This window comes from Telmatherina bonti, assembly GCF_933228915.1.
Source record: "Telmatherina bonti genome assembly, chromosome: 24".
Lineage (NCBI taxonomy): Eukaryota > Metazoa > Chordata > Actinopteri > Atheriniformes > Telmatherinidae > Telmatherina > Telmatherina bonti.
In genome coordinates, this window is record NC_136633.1 from 4,764,076 (window position 1) to 4,783,365 (window position 19,290).

The window sequence follows — 19,290 nt, forward strand, 5'->3', positions numbered from 1 at the left end:
TACTACAGAGAACCAGAACTTGTATTGAACCAGTTCTCACAGAGTATCAGGACTCACACAGAACTAGTTCTCACAGAGAACCAGAACTTGGATGGAACCAGTTCTCACAGAGAACCGGAACTTGTATTGAACCAGTTACTTGACAGAACCAGGACTCGCATATAACCAGTTCTAACAGAGAACCAGAACTCATATAGAACCAGTTCCTACAGAGAACCAGAACTCGTATAAACCCAGTTGTGACAGAGAACCAGAACTCGCATAGAACCAGTTGTCACAGAAAATCAGGACTCAAACAGAACTAGTTCTCACAGAGAACCAGAACTTGAATGGAACCAGTTACCACAGAGAACCAGAACTCATAAAGACCCAGTTCTCACAGAGAACCAGAGCTCGCATAAAACCAGTTACCACAGAGAACCAGAACTTGTATGGAACCAGTTACCACAAAGAACCAGGACTCACATAGAACCAGTTGTCACAGAGAATCAGGACTCAAACAGAACTACTTCTCACAGAGAACCAGAACTTGTATGGAACCAGTTACCACAAAGAACCAGGACTCACATAGAACCAGTTGTCACAGAGAATCAGGACTCAAACAGAACTAGTTCTCACAGAGAACCAGAACTTGTATGGAACCAGTTCTCCAGAAAACCAGAACTCGTATGGAACCAGTTACCACAGAGAACTAGAACTTGTATTGAACCAGTTCTGACAGAGTATCAGGACTCACATATAACCAGTTCTCACAGAGAACCAGAACTCATATAAAACCAGTTCTCCAGAGAACCAGAACTCGTATAAAACCAGTTCTCCAGAGAACCAGAACTCGTATGGAACCAGTTCTCACAAAGAACCAGAACTGGTATGGAACCAGTTACCACAGAGAACCAGGACCCATAACCACTTCTCACAGAGGACTAGAACTCGTATGTAACCAGTTCTCACAGAGAACAAGAACTTGTTTGAAACCAGTTCTCACAGAGAACCAGAAGTCATAACCAGTACTCACAGAGGACTAGAACTCGTATGGAACCTGTTCTCACAGAGAACTAGAACTTGTATGGAACCACTTCTCACTAAGAACGAGAACTTGTATGGAACCAGTGACCACATAGAACCAGCACTCGCATAGAATCAGTTTTCACAGAAAACTAGAACTCGTATGAAACCAGTTCTCACAGAGAACCAGAACTCATGACCAGTTCTCACAGAGGACTAGAATTTGTATGGAACCAGTTACCACAGAGAACCAGGACTCACATAAAACCAGTTCAATCAGGACCCACACAGAACTAGTTCTCAAAAGAACCAGAACTTGGATGGAATCAGTTCTCACAGAGAACCAGGACTCACATAGAACCAGTTCTCACAGAGAACCAGAACTTGGATGGAACCAGTTCTCACAGAGAACCAGGACTCACATAGAACCAGTTCTCACAGAGAATCAGGACCCACACAGAACTAGTTCTCAAAAGAACCAGAACTTGGATGGAATCAGTTCTCACAGAGAACCAGGACTCACATAGAACCAGTTCTCACAGAGAACCAGAACTTGGATGGAACCAGTTCTCGCAGAGAACCAGGACTCACATAGAACCAGTTCTCACAGAGAACCAGGACTCACATAGAACCAGTTCTCACAGAGAACCAGAACTTGGATGGAACCAGTTCTCACAGAGAACCAGGACTCACATAGAACCAGTTCTCACAGAGAACCAGGACTCACATAGAACCAGTTCTCACAGAGAACCAGAACTTGGATGGAACCAGTTCTCACAGAGAACCAGGACTCACATAGAACCAGTTCTCACAGAGAACCAGGACTCACATAGAACCAGTTCTCACAGAGAACCAGAACTTGGATGGAACCAGTTCTCACAGAGAACCAGGACTCACATAGAACCAGTTCTCACAGAGAACCAGGACTCACATAGAACCAGTTCTCACAGAGAACCAGGATTCACATAGAACTAGTTCTCACAGAGAACCAGAACTTGGATGGAACCAGTTCTCACAGAGAACCAGGACTCACATAGAACCAGTTCTCACAGAGAACCAGAACTTGGATGGAACCAGTTCTCACAGAGAACCAGGACTCACATAGAACTAGTTCTCACAGAGAACCAGGACTCACATAGAACCAGTTCTCACAGAGAACCAGGATTCACATAGAACTAGTTCTCACAGAGAACCAGAACTTGGATGGAACCAGTTCTCACAGAGAACCAGGACTCACATAGAACCAGTTCTCACAGAGAACCAGAACTTGGATGGAACCAGTTCTATCAGAGAACCACGATTCTGTGACCTCTGACATACATGACCAGTCAAAAGTTTGGACACACATTCCTACTGGATTTAATGGGAAAGTGTGTCCAAACTTTTGACTGTAGTGTGTTCATGTTTACACTACAAAGCTCCACCTGGAACCAGAACCAGGGAGCTGGACCCGAGTCTGATCCGGTCTGTCTGGGTCGGCTCAGGATTTCAGCCACTTATCTGCTGACCAGGTTGCATCACCATGACAACCTGCCTCCCTACCTGTTCCCACTCTGCAGGTGTTCCTGGAGCTCCTGCAGAGGGAGCTCTTCATCACCGTGATGAGGATGAGGATGGTTCAGTCTCCTGCAGAGGGAGCTCTTCAGCACCGTGATGAGGAGGATGAAGATGAGGATGTTTCGGTCGGTTAGACCAGACATGTGAGTTGGACAGACTGAGCATGTGCAGTAGAACGTGTAAATGGGACACACACACACACACACAGAGAGAGAGAGATACATGTTATCAATATTATTTGACTGAAATGAATTAAAACAGCTGTCAGGTTATCCTCTGTCTCTGCCCCCCCCCCCCCCCCCCCCCCCCCCCCCCAAGTCTGCGGGGGGCGGGGCCTGTGGCAGCAGAAGGTTCATTGTCTGAGGAGGGAGGGTCGAGCGAGCTACAGAAAGAGTGCAGCTGTGGGAGAGAGAGACAAAGAGGGGGAGGCCGACTCTCTCTTTCTTTCTTGGTGTGGGGGAGGAGAGGAGGAGGATTAACCGGCCGATCTGTGACACACACACGTTTCACACACACATCCACATTAATACAGAGACGGCGTGGAGCTTCATCTGGATCATCATCATCAGCAGCAAGAGGGCGAGAGACAAAGAGGCAGAGAGAGACAGAGGAAGAGGAGGGGGATCTTCATCAGTGATGGCCGACCACATGTTCCTGCTGCGGTGTGTCTGAGCGCTGTGGTGGGTGTGTTCGCTGCGTGTGTTGCTCTTTGGTTGGCGTGTGTGTGTGTGTGTGTGTGTGTGTGTGTGTGTGTGTGTGTGTGTGTGTGTGTGTGTGTGTGAAGGATGGGTAACGCAGAGAGCATGGAAAGCCAGCTGGCCGTGATCCGGTCCAGAGCCGCCCCGGTTCGGCTCCCGATGCCGGACCCGACAGAACTGGAAGAGAGGTTCTCCATCGCTTTGGTGAGTGCTGCACACACACACACACACACACACACACACACACACACACACACACACACACACACACTGCATCCAGACTGCAGACGTGTTGGTGTCTTCAACGTGGATTCAGGGATGCTTCTGATCTGGTCTGATGTGGACTACAGGGTCTGGGTCTGATGTGGACTACAAGGTCTGGGTCTGATGTGGACTACAAGGTCTGGGTCTGATGTGGACTACAGGATCTAGGTAGACTACAGTATTACAGGTCTGATGTGGACTACAGGGTCTGGGTCTGATGTGGACTACAGGGTCTGGGTAGACTACAGTATTACAGTTCTGATGTGGACTACAGGATCTGGGTAGACTACAGTATTACAGGTCTGATGTGGACTACAGGATCTAGGTAGACTACAGTATTACAGGTCTGATGTGGACTACAGGGTCTGGGTCTGATGTGGACTACAGGATCTAGGTAGACTACAGTATTACAGGTCTGATGTGGACTACAGGGTCTGGGTCTGATGTGGACTACAGGGTCTGGGTAGACTACAGTATTACAGTTCTGATGTGGACTACAGGATCTGGGTAGACTACAGTATTACAGGTCTGATGTGGACTACAGGGTCTGGGTCTGATGTGGACTACAGGGTCTGGGTAGACTACAGTATTACAGGTCTGATGTGGACTACAGGATCTGGGTAGACTACAGTATTACAGGTCTGATGTGGACTACAGGGTCTGGGTCTGATGTGGACTACAGGATCTGGGTCTGATGTGGACTACAGGATCTGGGTAGACTACAGTATTACAGGTCTGATGTGGACTACAGGGTCTGGGTCTGATGTGGACTACGGGGTCTGGGTAGACTACAGTATTACAGGTCTGATGTGGACTATCGGGTCTGGGTCTGATGTGGACTATCGGGTCTGGGTCTGATGTGGACTACGGGGTCTGGGTCTGATGTGGACTACGGGGTCTGGGTAAACTACAGTATTACAGGTCTGATGTGGACTACAGGGTCTGGGTCTGATGTGGACTATCGGGTCTGGGTAGACTACAGTATTACAGGTCTGATGTGGACTACGGGGTCTGGGAAGACTACAGTATTACAGGTCTGATGTGGACTACAGGATCTGGGTCTGATGTGGACTATCGGGTCTGTGTAGACTACAGTGTTTCAGGTCTGATGTGGACTACAGGGTCTGGGTCTGATGTGGACTACAGGATCTGGGTAGACTACAGTATTACAGGTCTGATGTGGACTACGGGGTCTGGGAAGACTACAGTATGTACCGGTCTGATGTGGACTACAGGATCTGGGTAGACTACAGTATTACAGGTCTGATGTGGACTACGGGGTCTGGGTAAACTACAGTATTACAGGTCTGATGTGGACTACAGGATCTGGGTCTGATGTGGACTACAGGGTCTGGATCTGATGTGGACTACGGGGTCTGGGTAGACTACAGTGTTTCAGGTCTGATGTGGACTACAGGGTCTGGATCTGATGTGGACTACAGGGTCTGGGTAGACTACAGTATTACAGGTCTGATGTGGACTACAGGGTCTGGGTCTGATGTGGACTACAGGGTCAGGGTAGACTACAGTATTACAGGTCTGATGTGGACTACAGGGTCTGGATCTGATGTGGACTACGGGGTCTGGGTCTGATGTGGACTACAGGATCTGATCTGATGTGGACTACAGGGTCTGGGTAGACTACAGTATTACAGGTCTGTTGTGGACTACAGGGTCTGGGTCTGATGTGGACTACAGGGTCTGGGTAGACTACAGTATTACAGTTCTGATGTGGACTACAGGATCTGGGTCTGATGTGGACTACAGGGTCTGGGTCTGATGTGGACTACAGGATCTGGGTAGACTACAGTATTACAGGTCTGATGTGGACTACAGGGTCTGATCTGATGTGGACTACAGGATCTGGGTAGACTACAGTATTACAGGTCTGATGTGGACTACAGGATCTGGGTCTGATGTGGACTACAGGATCTGGGTAGACTACAGTATTACAGGTCTGATGTGGACTACAGGGTCTGGGTCTGATGTGGACTACAGGATCTGGGTAGACTACAGTATTACAGGTCTGATGTGGACTACAGGATCTGGGTCTGATGTGGACTACGGGGTCTGGGTAAACTACAGTATTACAGGTCTGATGTGGACTACAGGGTCTGGGTCTGATGTGGACTACAGGATCTGGGTAGACTACAGTATTACAGGTCTGATGTGGACTACAGGATCTGGGTCTGATGTGGACTACAGGGTCTGGGTCTTATGTGGACTATCGGGTCTGGGTAGACTACAGTGTTTCAGGTCTGATGTGGACTACAGGATCTGGGTCTGATGTGGACTACAGGGTCTGGGTAGACTACAGTATTACAGGTCTGATGTGGACTACAGGATCTGGGTCTGATGTGGACTACAGGGTCTGGGTCTGATGTGGACTATCGGGTCTGTGTAGACTACAGTGTTTCAGGTCTGATGTGGACTACAGGGTCTGGGTCTGATGTGGACTACAGGATCTGAGTAGACTACAGTATTACAGGTCTGATGTGGACTACAGGGTCTGGGTAGACTACAGTATTACAGGTCTGATGTGGACTACAGGGTCTGGGTCTGATGTGGACTACAGGATCTGGGTAGACTACAGTATTACAGGTCTGATGTGGACTACAGGGTCTGGGTCTGATGTGGACTATCGGGTCTGGGTAGACTACAGTATTACAGGTCTGATGTGGACTACAGGATCTGGGTCTGATGTGGACTACAGGGTCTGGGTAGACTACAGTATTACAGGTCTGATGTGGACTACAGGGTCTGGGTCTGATGTGGACTATCGGGTCTGGGTAGACTACAGTATTACAGGTCTGATGTGGACTACAGGATCTGGGTCTGATGTGGACTACAGGGTCTGGGTAAACTACAGTATTACAGGTCTGATGTGGACTACAGGATCTGGGTCTGATGTGGACTTCAGGGTCTGGGTCTGATGTGGACTATCGGGTCTGGGTAGACTACAGTATTACAGGTCTGATGTGGACTACAGGATCTGGGTCTGATGTGGACTTCAGGATCTGGGTCTGATGTGGACTACAGGATCTGGGTCTGATGTGGACTTCAGGATCTGGGTCTGATGTGGACTACAGGGTCTGGGTAGACTACAGTATTACAGGTCTGATGTGGACTACAGGGTCTGGGTCTGATGTGGACTACAGGGTCAGGGTAGACTACAGTATTACAGGTCTGATGTGGACTACAGGATCTGGGTCTGATGTGGACTACAGGGTCTGGGTCTGATGTGGACTACGGGGTCTGGGTAAACTACAGTATTACAGGTCTGATGTGGACTATCGGGTCTGGGTCTGATGTGGACTACGGGGTCGGGGTAAACTACAGTATTACAGGTCTGATGTGGACTATCGGGTCTGGGTCTGATGTGGACTACGGGGTCTGGGTAAACTACAGTATTACAGGTCTGATGTGGACTACAGGATCTGGGTCTGATGTGGACTATCGGGTCTGGGTCTGATGTGGACTACGGGGTCTGGGTAAACTACAGTATTACAGGTCTGATGTGGACTACAGGGTCTGGGTAGACTACAGTATTACAGGTCTGATGTGGACTATCGGGTCTGGGTCTGATGTGGACTACAGGGTCTGGGTAGACTACAGTATTACAGGTCTGATGTGGACTACAGGGTCTGATTTGATGTGGACTACAGGGTCTGGGTAGACTACAGTATGTACAGGTCTGATGTGGACTACATGGTCTGGGTCTGATGTGGACTACGGGGTCGGGGTAAACTACAGTATTACAGGTCTGATGTGGACTACAGGATCTGGGTCTGATGTGGACTTTAGGGTCTGGGTCTGATGTGGACTATCGGGTCTGGGTAGACTACAGTGTTTCAGGTCTGATGTGGACTACAGGATCTGGGTCTGATGTGGACTACAGGGTCTGGGTAGACTACAGTATTACAGGTCTGATGTGGACTACAGGGTCAGGGTAGACTACAGTATTACAGGTCTGATGTGGACTATCGGGTCTGGGTCTGATGTGGACTATCGGGTCTGGGTCTGATGTGGACTATCGGGTCTGGGTCTGATGTGGACTACGGGGTCTGGGTAAACTACAGTATTACAGGTCTGATGTGGACTATCGGGTCTGGGTCTGATGTGGACTACGGGGTCGGGGTAAACTACAGTATTACAGGTCTGATGTGGACTACAGGATCTGGGTCTGATGTGGACTATCGGGTCTGGGTCTGATGTGGACTACGGGGTCTGGGTAAACTACAGTATTACAGGTCTGATGTGGACTATCGGGTCTGGGTCTGATGTGGACTACGGGGTCTGGGTAAACTACAGTATTACAGGTCTGATGTGGACTACAGGATCTGGGTCTGATGTGGACTATCGGGTCTGGGTCTGATGTGGACTACGGGGTCTGGGTAAACTACAGTATTACAGGTCTGATGTGGACTACAGGATCTGGGTCTGATGTGGACTATCGGGTCTGGGTCTGATGTGGACTACGGGGTCTGGGTAAACTACAGTATTACAGGTCTGATGTGGACTACAGGGTCTGGGTCTGATGTGGACTACAGGATCTGGGTAGACTACAGTTTTACAGGTCTGATGTGGACTACAGGGTCTGGGTCTGATGTGGACTATCGGGTCTGGGTAGACTACAGTATTACAGGTCTGATGTGGAATACAGGATCTGGGTCTGATGTGGACTACAGGGTCTGGGTAGACTACAGTATTACAGGTCTGATGTGGACTACAGGATCTGGGTCTGATGTGGACTTCATGGTCTGGGTCTGATGTGGACTATCGGGTCTGGGTAGACTACAGTGTTTCAGGTCTGATGTGGACTACAGGATCTGGGTCTGATGTGGACTACAGGGTCTGGGTAGACTACAGTATTACAGGTCTGTTGTGGACTACAGGGTCTGGGTCTGATGTGGACTACAGGGTCAGGGTAGACTACAGTATTACAGGTCTGATGTGGACTACAGGATCTGGGTCTGATGTGGACAACAGGGTCTGGGTCTGATGTGGACTACAGGGTCTGGGTAGACTACAGTATTACAGGTCTGATGTGGATTACAGGGTCTGGATCTGATGTGGACTACAGGGTCAGGGTAGACTACAGTATTACAGGTCTGATGTGGACTACAGGATCTGGGTCTGATGTGGACAACAGGGTCTGGGTCTGATGTGGACTACAGGGTCTGGGTAGACTACAGTATTACAGGTCTGATGTGGATTACAGGGTCTGGATCTGATGTGGACTACAGGGTCTGGATCTGATGTGGACTACAGGGTCTGGGTAGACTACAGTATTACTGGTCTGATGTGGACTACAGGGTCTGGGTCTGATGTGGACTATCGGGTCTGGGTAGACTACAGTATTACTGGTCTGATGTGGACTACAGGGTCTGGGTCTGATGTGGACTATCGGGTCTGGGTAGACTACAGTATTACAGGTCTGATGTGGACTACAGGATCTGGGTCTGATGTGGACTACGGGGTCTGGGTAGACTACAGTATTACTGGTCTGATGTGGACTACAGGGTCTGGGTCTGATGTGGACTACAGGGTCTGGGTGGACTACAGTATTACTGGTCTGATGTGGACTACAGGGTCTGGGTCTGATGTGGACTATCGGGTCTGGGTAGACTACAGTATTACAGGTCTGATGTGGACTACAGGATCTGGGTCTGATGTGGACTACGGGGTCTGGGTAGACTCCATCGGTTTCTTCATGGTTTCTAACTGGTTTTGTCCTGGTTTTTTTAACAGGTCTTGCTGCTAACTGGTCTCTAACTGGTTTTTTACTGGCTGCTAACTGGTTTCTAACTGGTTTTGTACTGGCTGCTAACTGGTTTCTAACTGGTTTTGTACTGGCTGCTAACTGGTTTCTAACTGGTTTTGTACTGGCTGCTAACTGGTTTCTAACTGGTTTTGTACTGGCTGCTAACTGGTTTCTAACTGGTTTTGTACTGGCTGCTAACTGGTCTCTAACTGGTTTTTTACTGGCTGCTAATTGGTTTCTAACTGGTTTTGTACTGGCTGCTAACTGGTTTCTAACTGGTTTTTTACTGGCTGCTAACTGGTTTCTAACTGGTTTTGTACTGGCTGCTAACTGGTTTTGTACTGGCTGCTAACTGGTTTCTAACTGGTTTTGTACTGGCTGCTAACTGGTTTCTAACTGGTTTTGTACAGGCTGCTAACTGGTTTCTAACTGGTTTTGTACTGGCTGCTAACTGGTTTCTAACTGGTTTTGTACTGGCTGCTAACTGGTTTCTAACTGGTTTTGTACTGGCTGCTAACTGGTTTCTAACTGGTTTTGTACTGGCTGCTAACTGGTTTCTAACTGGTTTTGTACTGGCTGCTAACTGGTTTCTAACTGGTTTTGTACTGGCTGCTAACTGGTCTCTAACTGGTTTTTTACTGGCTGCTAATTGGTTTCTAACTGGTTTTGTACTGGCTGCTAACTGGTTTCTAACTGGTTTTTTACTGGCTGCTAACTGGTTTCTAACTGGTTTTGTACTGGCTGCTAACTGGTTTCTAACTGGTTTTGTACTGGCTGCTAACTGGTTTCTAACTGGTTTTGTACTGGCTGCTAACTGGTTTTGTACTGGCTGCTAACTGGTTTCTAACTGGTTTTGTACTGGCTGCTAACTGGTTTCTAACTGGTTTTGTACTGGCTGCTAACTGGTTTCTAACTGGTTTTGTACTGGCTGCTAACTGGTTTCTAACTGGTTTTTTTACTGGCTGCTAACTGGTTTCTAACTGGTTTTGTACTGGCTGCTAACTGGTTTCTAACTGGTTTTGTACTGGCTGCTAACTTGTTTCTAACTGGTTTTGTACTGGCTGCTAATTGGTTTCTAACTGGTTTTGTACTGGCTGCTAACTGGTTTCTAACTGGTTTTGTACTGGCTGCTAACTGGTTTCTAACTGGTTTTGTACTGGCTGCTAACTGGTTTCTAACTGGTTTTGTACTGGCTGCTAACTGGTTTCTAACTGGTTTTGTACTGGCTGCTAACTGGTCTCTAACTGGTTTTTTACTGGCTGCTAATTGGTTTCTAACTGGTTTTGTACTGGCTGCTAACTGGTTTCTAACTGGTTTTTTACTGGCTGCTAACTGGTTTCTAACTGGTTTTGTACTGGCTGCTAACTGGTTTCTAACTGGTTTTGTACTGGCTGCTAACTGGTTTCTAACTGGTTTTGTACTGGCTGCTAACTGGTTTTGTACTGGCTGCTAACTGGTTTCTAACTGGTTTTGTACCGGCTGCTAATTGGTTTCTAACTGGTTTTGTACTGGCTGCTAACTGGTTTCTAACTGGTTTTTTACTGGCTGCTAACTGGTTTCTAACTGGTTTTTTTACTGGCTGCTAACTGGTTTCTAACTGGTTTTGTACTGGCTGCTAACTGGTTTCTAACTGGTTTTGTACTGGCTGCTAACTGGTTTCTAACTGGTTTTGTACTGGCTGCTAACTGGTTTCTAACTGGTTTTTTACTGGCTGCTAACTGGTTTCTTACTGGTTTTGTACTGGCTGCTAACTGGTCTCTAACTGGTTTTGTACTGGCTGCTAACTGGTTTCTAACTGGTTTTTCTCTGTCTGGACAGTCAAACAGAGTTTCATTCTTCTGAGAGTAAAAATGTTTCTTCTTCTTCAGAATTCGATGAACCTCCCACCTGACAAGGTGCGCCTGCTGCGTTCCTATGACAACGAGAAGAAGTGGGAGCTGATCTGTGATCAGGTTGGTGCTGTTCATAAAGTTGTTGAGCTTGAATCTAAGGAAGCAGGAATTTATCAGAACTAAATCGAAAAACGGCCGTGTGGTGGACTGGCGAGCCGTCCAGGGTGTTCCCCGCCTTTCGCCCAAAGACTGCTGGGATAGGCTCCAGCTTCCCGCCACCCTTCATCGGACGAAGCAGTCAGGATGATGGATGAATGAATGAATAAATCGAAAACACCGAGGCTGTGTCCCAACGTCCACACTATTCCCTACAGAGTCCTCTACTCACGCCATTTTCTCGATTGGTGTTCGAATGTCTGGAGAGAAACAAGTAGTGCACTCAGAATTACCCACAATGCATCTTGAGAAGTATTTAGCACCGATGGTTTCTAGATCTGTCTAGCAGATCTGTCCCACCTGTTTGTTGTTGTTTTAGTTAGCAATGACAACGATAGATAAACATTTTGCCTGCGAACATTCAGACATGTTTGTTTCCGTTCAGTAACAGTGTGTGTGTGTCTACAGGAGAGGTTCCAGGTGAAGAACCCTCCACACACCTATATCCAGAAACTGAGAGGCTTCCTCGACCCGGCCGTCACACGCAAGGTGAGATGTTCTCTAAGAAGGAAGTCATGTTTACCGTTACTATCACTGACCATGACAGTTGGTCATTCTAACCTTCCTGTTGTGTTCAAGTCATATCTGATTCATAAATACTCCGTTTTACAACCGATCGCCTCAGGACCTCATGAAACCTTCCACACTGCAAAGTGAGGATCACCACTTTAAACTTTGAGTGCTTTAGTCAACCTTCTTACACTTGTGTTCCCGGTCAAACGTGACCGGCGTAGGAAATGTTTGGGTCTCCACATTATGTTCATCTATCAGATGAGATAACGTCCCAATACACACCACCACAACAGACACGCATTTCAGACTGGTCAATGTCTTGTGTGTGTATCTTTTCCCCACACTTTATGGTTGATCCTTCCATGTGAAACACCTTCCTCATGAAACAGCGTGGATCTTTACCCAGACTAGTGCCTATTTGTGTCGTCACCGCAGTCATTCTGTTGACTACGACTCTGAGACGTTGCCCAGCGCTAAAAGAATAAAAAACTGGTGGGATTATTGGGTTTGGTAAGCGTGGTTAACAAAGACCGCTCACATTTGACCGGGAAAAGTAAAGGAAGGGAGATGAACACGACAGGAGGGCAAGTCTGTCTGCGAGTTGTCTGCAACTGATTATTCATTCATCGACTAGTCTGTCTGTAACAAGTTTGTAACTGACTACTCCATTTAACTAGTCTTTCACTAACTACTCTGTCTGTAACTATTCTGTAACTGATTTGTCATTCACTGACTAGTCTGTCTCTACCTAGTCTGTCTACCTAGACTGAATGATTAGTCTGTCTGGAACTAGTCTTTTAGTGACTATACTTTTACTGACTAGTCGGTCTAACTTGTCACTGACTGACTAGTCTTACTGTCTAATCTGTCTCTAACTTGTCTTTCACTGACTTCTCTCACTAATGTAATTGTTTGTCCACAGAAATTCAGACGCAGGGTTCAGGAGTCAACACAGACACTAAGAGAGCTTGAGATTTCCCTTCGTACAAACCACATCGGGTACATACCTCTCTGCCTCTAACCTCTCTGCCTCTAGCCTCTCTGCCTCTAACCTGTCTGCCTCTAACCTCTCTGCCTCTAACCTCTCTGCCTCTAACCTCTCTGCCTCTAACCTGTCTGCCTCTAACCTCTCTGCCTCTAACCTGTCTGCCTCTAACCTCTCTGCCTCTAACCTCTCTGCCTCTAACCTCTCTGCCTCTAACCTGTCTGCCTCTAACCTCTCTGCCTCTAACCTCTCTGCCTCTAACCTCTCTGCCTCTAACCTCTCTGCCTCTAACCTGTCTGCCTCTAACCTCTCTGCCTCTAACCTGTCTGCCTCTAACCTCTCTGCCTCTAACCTGTCTGCCTCTAACCTCTCTGCCTCTAACCTCTCTGCCTCTAACCTCTCTGCCTCTAACCTCTCTGCCTCTAACCTCTCTGCCTCTAACCTCTCTGCCTCTAACCTCTCTGCCTCTAACCTCTCTGCCTCTAACCTCTCTGCCTCTAACCTCTCTGCCTCTAACCTCTCTGCCTCTAACCTCTCTGCCTCTAACCTGTCTGCCTCTAACCTGTCTGCCTCTAACCTGTCTGTCTCTAACCTCTCTGCCTCTAACCTCTCTGCCTCTAACCTCTCTGCCTCTAACCTGTCTGCCTCTAACCTCTCTGCCTCTAACCTGTCTGCCTCTAACCTCTCTGCCTCTAACCTCTCTGCCTCTAACCTGTCTGCCTCTAACCTGTCTGTCTCTAACCTCTCTGCCTCTAACCTGTCTGCCTCTAACCTGTCTGCCTCTAACCTGTCTGCCTCTAACCTGTCTGCCTCTAACCTCTCTGCCTCTAACCTCTCTGCCTCTAACCTCTCTGCCTCTAACCTGTCTGCCTCTAACCTGTCTGCCTCTAACCTGTCTGTCTCTAACCTGTCTGTCTCTAACCTCTCTGCCTCTAACCTCTCTGCCTCTAACCTGTCTGCCTCTAACCTGTCTGCCTCTAACCTGTCTGCCTCTAACCTGTCTGCCTCTAACCTGTCTGCCTCTAACCTGTCTGCCTCTAACCTCTCTGCCTCTAACCTGTCTGCCTCTAACCTGTCTGCCTCTAACCTCTCTGTCTCTAACCTGTCTGCCTCTAACCTCTCTGCCTCTAACCTGTCTGCCTCTAACCTCTCTGCCTCTAACCTGTCTGCCTCTAACCTCTCTGCCTCTAACCTGTCTGCCTCTAACCTGTCTGCCTCTAACCTGTCTGCCTCTAACCTCTCTGCCTCTAACCTGTCTGCCTCTAACCTCTCTGCCTCTAACCTGTCTGCCTCTAACCTGTCTGCCTCTAACCTGTCTGCCTCTAACCTGTCTGCCTCTAACCTGTCTGCCTCTAACCTCTCTGCCTCTAACCTCTCTGCCTCTAACCTGTCTGCCTCTAACCTCTCTGCCTCTAACCTGTCTGCCTCTAACCTCTCTGCCTCTAACCTCTCTGCCTCTAACCTCTCTGCCTCTAACCTGTCTGCCTCTAACCTGTCTGCCTCTAACCTGTCTGTCTCTAACCTGTCTGCCTCTAACCTGTCTGCCTCTAACCTCTCTGCCTCTAACCTCTCTGCCTCTAACCTCTCTGCCTCTAACCTGTCTGCCTCTAACCTCTCTGCCTCTAACCTGTCTGTCTCTAACCTCTCTGCCTCTAACCTGTCTGCCTCTAACCTCTCTGCCTCTAACCTGTCTGTCTCTAACCTGTCTGTTGCTAACCTCTCTGCCTCTAACCTGTCTGTCTCTAACCTCTCTGCCTCTAATCTGTCTTGTTTCTAACTGTTTTGTTTTATTCTGTCTGTCTCTAACCTGTCTGTTGCTAACCTCTCTGCCTCTAACCTGTCTGTCTCTAACCTCTCTGCCTCTAATCTGTCTTGTTTCTGTTTTGTTTTATTCTATCTGCTTCTAACCTGTCTGCCTCTAACATATCTGCCTCTAACCTGTCTGTTTCTAACCTTTTTGTTTCTAAACTCTCTGCCTCTGACTTTCTGTTTCTAACTTATCTGTCTCTAACCTGTCTGTTGCTAACCTGACTGTCTCAAACCTGTCTGCCGCTAACCTGTAATGAACAACTATAATTTTTTCTCTAATCTCTTTTACATCCAAAATAATTGAGAAAGTTGTATTTAACTTTCTTAAAAGGGCTCTGTGATGCTTTTTCCAGTTTTGAGCTTTTCACAGTGTTATAGTGTTGAATACTCATTATACATGCGTATTATATAAACGCATGTTTGAGTTTTCAGGCACTCTCTACGTTCGGTTGCCATGGCAACGGAAACAATTGGTTTTACACGTTCACGAGTACAAAGCTAAGACCACGTTTACTGCTCATTATAACAACCCCTCGCAGTTGACCAATCAGACGCAGCCCACAGGTAGGACATGGGGCGGAGCTTTCTCTGTTCGCTTTTTTCTGGCAGAGACTGATGTGAGATGATCAATACGAATTGAATGAAGGGGTTGTTAAAAATGCTTGATTGTTTCTAGCCCTTCTCAGTGTAGTGTTTGATACTGTAGATCACAGAACCCTGTTGCACAAGACTGGGTTGGACTTGCTAGAGCAGTCCTTAATGTGTTCAGGTTCTAAAAGGGCCAAGTCAGTTTTTTTTTACAATTAGCAGCTATAAATTGGAGCAAGACTTGTGGAGTACCTCAAGGGTCAGTCCTTGGACTGCTTCTGTTCCATTTGTACACGATCCCTTAGAGTGAAATACGACAGAACTTTAACATTGATTATGATACTTATGCAGATTATGCACAACTTTTTTGTCTGTCAACTGACAACTGCAGTCCAGTGGATGTATTCACATCAGGATAGTCCGCTAGACTCAATTCTCAGTAGCTTGGGGTCATCAGATTTTTATCTGAAATTTGACCAAATTCTTTTATGAGTTTTGACCTATTTCTCACATCAAGAGCCATCTATTATCCCACATGCCTGATGTTTTGATTGGGTTTACCCCTTAGACTGTATATAAAAAGATGGATGTAGCCTCCGTAACGTCACCCGTAGGTTTCTGAAGAACTGAATTGAAGCTCGGTGGGCGGTTCCTACCATCGCCATCTTGGCAGGGGCATGCATGTTGTCTCGCACAGAAAATACAAATATGGGCAAAGAGGTGGAGCTGAGAGGGGGGCTGTGAGCGTCATGGTGGATGATTGACATTGAGTGAACTCCGAGCTTTCTGTAGCTAAGAGCTAACCAAGCTAATCCAGGGATAACAGGAGCTAACCAGCTAACGTAGGTATGCGGGCTAAAGCTAAGTCACGTTGTTAACCGGCTAAAAACCGCGGTTGTTCTACATTCTTCTGACTTGAAGTGGGAGATCGGGTACCTGTCAATCAAAAGGAATATGCTAAATATGCTGAACTTCGAGATTAAATTACTTTTAAACGGGTGAATTCACTCCCCCCACAGTTGTCATGAAGTTAATCCTGACCTATTAAACCTAAAATTTATTTTTGTACCAGGCTGTAAACATGTTTATTCCTGCTGTAAACATGTTTATTTCTGCTGTAAACATGTTTATTTCTGCTCTAAACATGTTTATTTCTGCTGTAAACATGTTTATTTCTGCTGTAAACATGTTTATTTCTGCTGTGGAGTTGTTTTTTTAACATGGGAGTCTATGAGGATTTGCTTTGTTTTGCAGCCCCTAGTGGATGAGGGGGGAACTGCAGTTTTATGCACTTCCGCAAAGGCTTCACTTTTAACCGCCGGAGGCTCCGTCCATCTTTCATTTATGGTTTACCCACAATGTGGGTAAAGATTGTGCGCTGAACCCAAAGTACTCTTTGTTTTGTAGTTTGCTTCCTTTATTTGGTCTGCTTGAAACAGACCAAGACCTGCGTTTGTAGGCAGACCAAGTCCATTTCTATAATCCAAATCAGAATTTGTGTGTGCGTTCACAGCACCCCCCAAACTAAATGGATTTTCTGACCAAACTGTGCAGCAGTCGAATCAAAAGGTTGATATGAATGTCCCCCTTTCGGTGGCAGAGCAAATAGACACCAGGATTAGATAGAATTTTCTACAATTAACTGAAGACAAAACTGAGATTATTCTGTTTGGTCGTAAAAAGAAGAGGGTTAGCAGGTGGTAAACACTTGGGTCCTCAAAACCGCCAGCCAGGTGTGTAACCTGGGAGTGTTGATAGACTCAGATGTGACTTTCAGCAGCTACATTAAGAAGCTTTTTATCATCAGAAAATTCAACAGAATGAAAAGTTTATTCTCCCAGAAAGACCATAAGAAACTCCACCGATCCGTCTGTCGATCTCACGCTCCATCCTTCCCTCACTCGTGAACAAGACCCCGAGATATTTAAACTCCTCCACTTGAGGCAGGACCTGACTCCCGACCCGGAGAGGGCAATCCACCCTATTCCAGCTGAGGACCATGGTCTCAGACTTGGAGGTGCTGATTCTCATCCCAGCCGCTTCACACTCGGCCGCGAATCGCTCAAGTGAGAGCTGGAGATCACGACCAGATGAAGCCAATAGGACCACGTCATCCGCAAAAAGCAGGGACCCAATCCTGAGGCCACCAAGCCGGATCCCCTCAACACCTCGGCTGCACCTAGAAATTCTGTCCATATAAGTTATGAACAGAATCGGTGATAAAGGGCAGCCTTGGCGGAGTCCAACCCTCACCGGAAACGAATCCGACTTACTACCGGCAATGCGAACCAAGCTCTGACACCTGTTGTACAGGGACCGGACAGCTCGTACAAGGGGGTCCGGTACCCCATACTCCCGGAGTATCCCCCACAGGAGCCCCCGGGGGACACAGTGGAATGCCTTCTCCAGGTCCACAAAGCACATGTAGACTGGTTGGACAAACTCCCATGCCCCCTCCAGGACCCCAAAGAGGGTATAGAGCTGGTCCACTGTTCCGCGACCAGGACGAAAACCACACTGCTCCTCCTCAATCCGGGATTCGACTATCCGGCGGACCCTCCTCTCCAGGACCCCTGAATAGACCTTACATGGGAGGCTGAGGAGTGTGATTCCCCTGTAATTGGAACACACCCTCCGGTCCCCCTTCTTAAAAAGGGGGACCACCACCCCAGTCTGCCAATCCAGCGGTACTGCCCCCGATGTCCACGCGATGCTGCAGAGGCGTGTCAGCCAGGACTGCCCCACAGCATCCAGAGCCTTAAGGAACTCCGGGCGGATCTCATCCACCCCCGGGGCCTTGCCGCCAAGGAGCTTTTTGACCACCTCAGCGACTTCAGCCCCAGAGATAGGAGAGTCCACCCCTGAGTCCATCAGCTCTTCTTCCTCATCACCTCAAAGCCGTCCGGAAGTCCTTCTCCATGGCCTTGGCGAACTATTCCCACGCCCGAGTTTTTGCCTCGGCAACAGCCGAAGCCGCATGCCACTTAGCCTGTCGGTACCCATCAGCTGCCTCCAGAGTCCCACAGGCCAAGAAGGCCCGATAGGACTCCTTCTTCAGCTTGACGGCATCCCTCACTGCTGGTGTCCACCAACGAGTCCTGGACCAGAACAGTCTGGACCAGACTCCAGACTAAACATGGAGAAACATTTAGCTGCTATGCTGCAAAAAAGTGGGCCTGCATGAAATCTGCATGGTGACTTTTAACTGAGTTTGTTTTTAATTTTCTTTACACCATCCATAATGATTTGAATGTTTTATGTAAAACACTCGGATTGTCTTGAACAGTGCTGTATGAATAAACCTCCCTTGCCCAACCTGTGTGCCTCTAATTGCTCTGTATCTTACCTGTCTGTGTCTCACCTGTCTGTGTCTCACCTGTCTGTGTCTCACCTGTCTGTGTCTTACCTGTCTGTGTCTCACCTGTCTGTGTCTCACCTGTCTGTGTCTCACCTGTCTGTGTCCTACCTGTCTGTGCCTTACCTGTCTGTGTCCTACCTGTCTGTGCCTCACCTGTCTGTGTCTCACCTGTCTGTGTCTCACCTGTCTGTGTCCTACCTGTCTGTGTCCTACCTGTCTGTGCCTCACCTGTCTGTGTCTCACCTGTCTGTGTCTCACCTGTCTGTGTCTCACCTGTCTGTGCCTCACCTGTCTGTGCCTCACCTGTCTGTCTTACCTGTCTGTGCCTTACCTGTCTGTGTCCTACCTGTCTGTGTCTCACCTGTCTGTATCTTACCTGTCTGTGTCTCACCTGTCTGTGTCTTACCTATCTGTGTCTTACCTATCTGTGTCTCACCTGTCTGTGTCTTACCTATCTGTGTCTTACCTATCTGTGTCTCACCTGTCTGTGCCTTACCTGTCTGTGCCTCACCTGTCTGTATGTAACCTAAGCTGTCTCTACCATCTGTCTCTTTCTTCAGGTGGGTCAGAGAGTTTCTGAATGAGGAGAACCGAGGTCTGGATGTTCTGGTCGAGTATTTGTCCTTTGCTCAATATGCTGTGACGTGAGTTGTAGAAAAGTTTCTTGTCTCTCAAATTAAGTTGTTTCCATGGCAACATGA

At 47.8% G+C, this 19,290-nt stretch overlaps 2 protein-coding genes across 2 annotated transcripts in view; one reads left to right on the forward strand and one right to left on the reverse strand.

Moving 5' to 3' along the window:
- LOC306773892 (cyclin-dependent kinase 5 activator 1-like) overlaps window positions 1–2,705 on the reverse strand; it is a gene marked incomplete at both ends in the record, with an annotated part of 72,522 nt that extends 69,817 nt beyond the window's left edge. The window contains one exon of the mRNA XM_079263836.1: window positions 2,548–2,705. Within this exon, the coding sequence (XP_079119962.1) occupies window positions 2,548–2,705 (158 nt within the window). The remainder of the gene's footprint in view (window positions 1–2,547) is intronic.
- Window positions 2,706–3,347: 642 nt separating this feature from the next.
- fmnl2b (formin-like 2b) overlaps window positions 3,348–19,290 on the forward strand; it is a gene marked incomplete at both ends in the record, with an annotated part of 91,748 nt that continues 75,805 nt past the window's right edge. Inside the window, 5 exons of the mRNA XM_079263921.1 lie at window positions 3,348–3,464; window positions 11,157–11,240; window positions 11,745–11,825; window positions 12,772–12,848; window positions 19,150–19,233. Coding sequence (XP_079120047.1) covers window positions 3,348–3,464; window positions 11,157–11,240; window positions 11,745–11,825; window positions 12,772–12,848; window positions 19,150–19,233 — 443 coding nt within the window. The remainder of the gene's footprint in view (window positions 3,465–11,156; window positions 11,241–11,744; window positions 11,826–12,771; window positions 12,849–19,149; window positions 19,234–19,290) is intronic.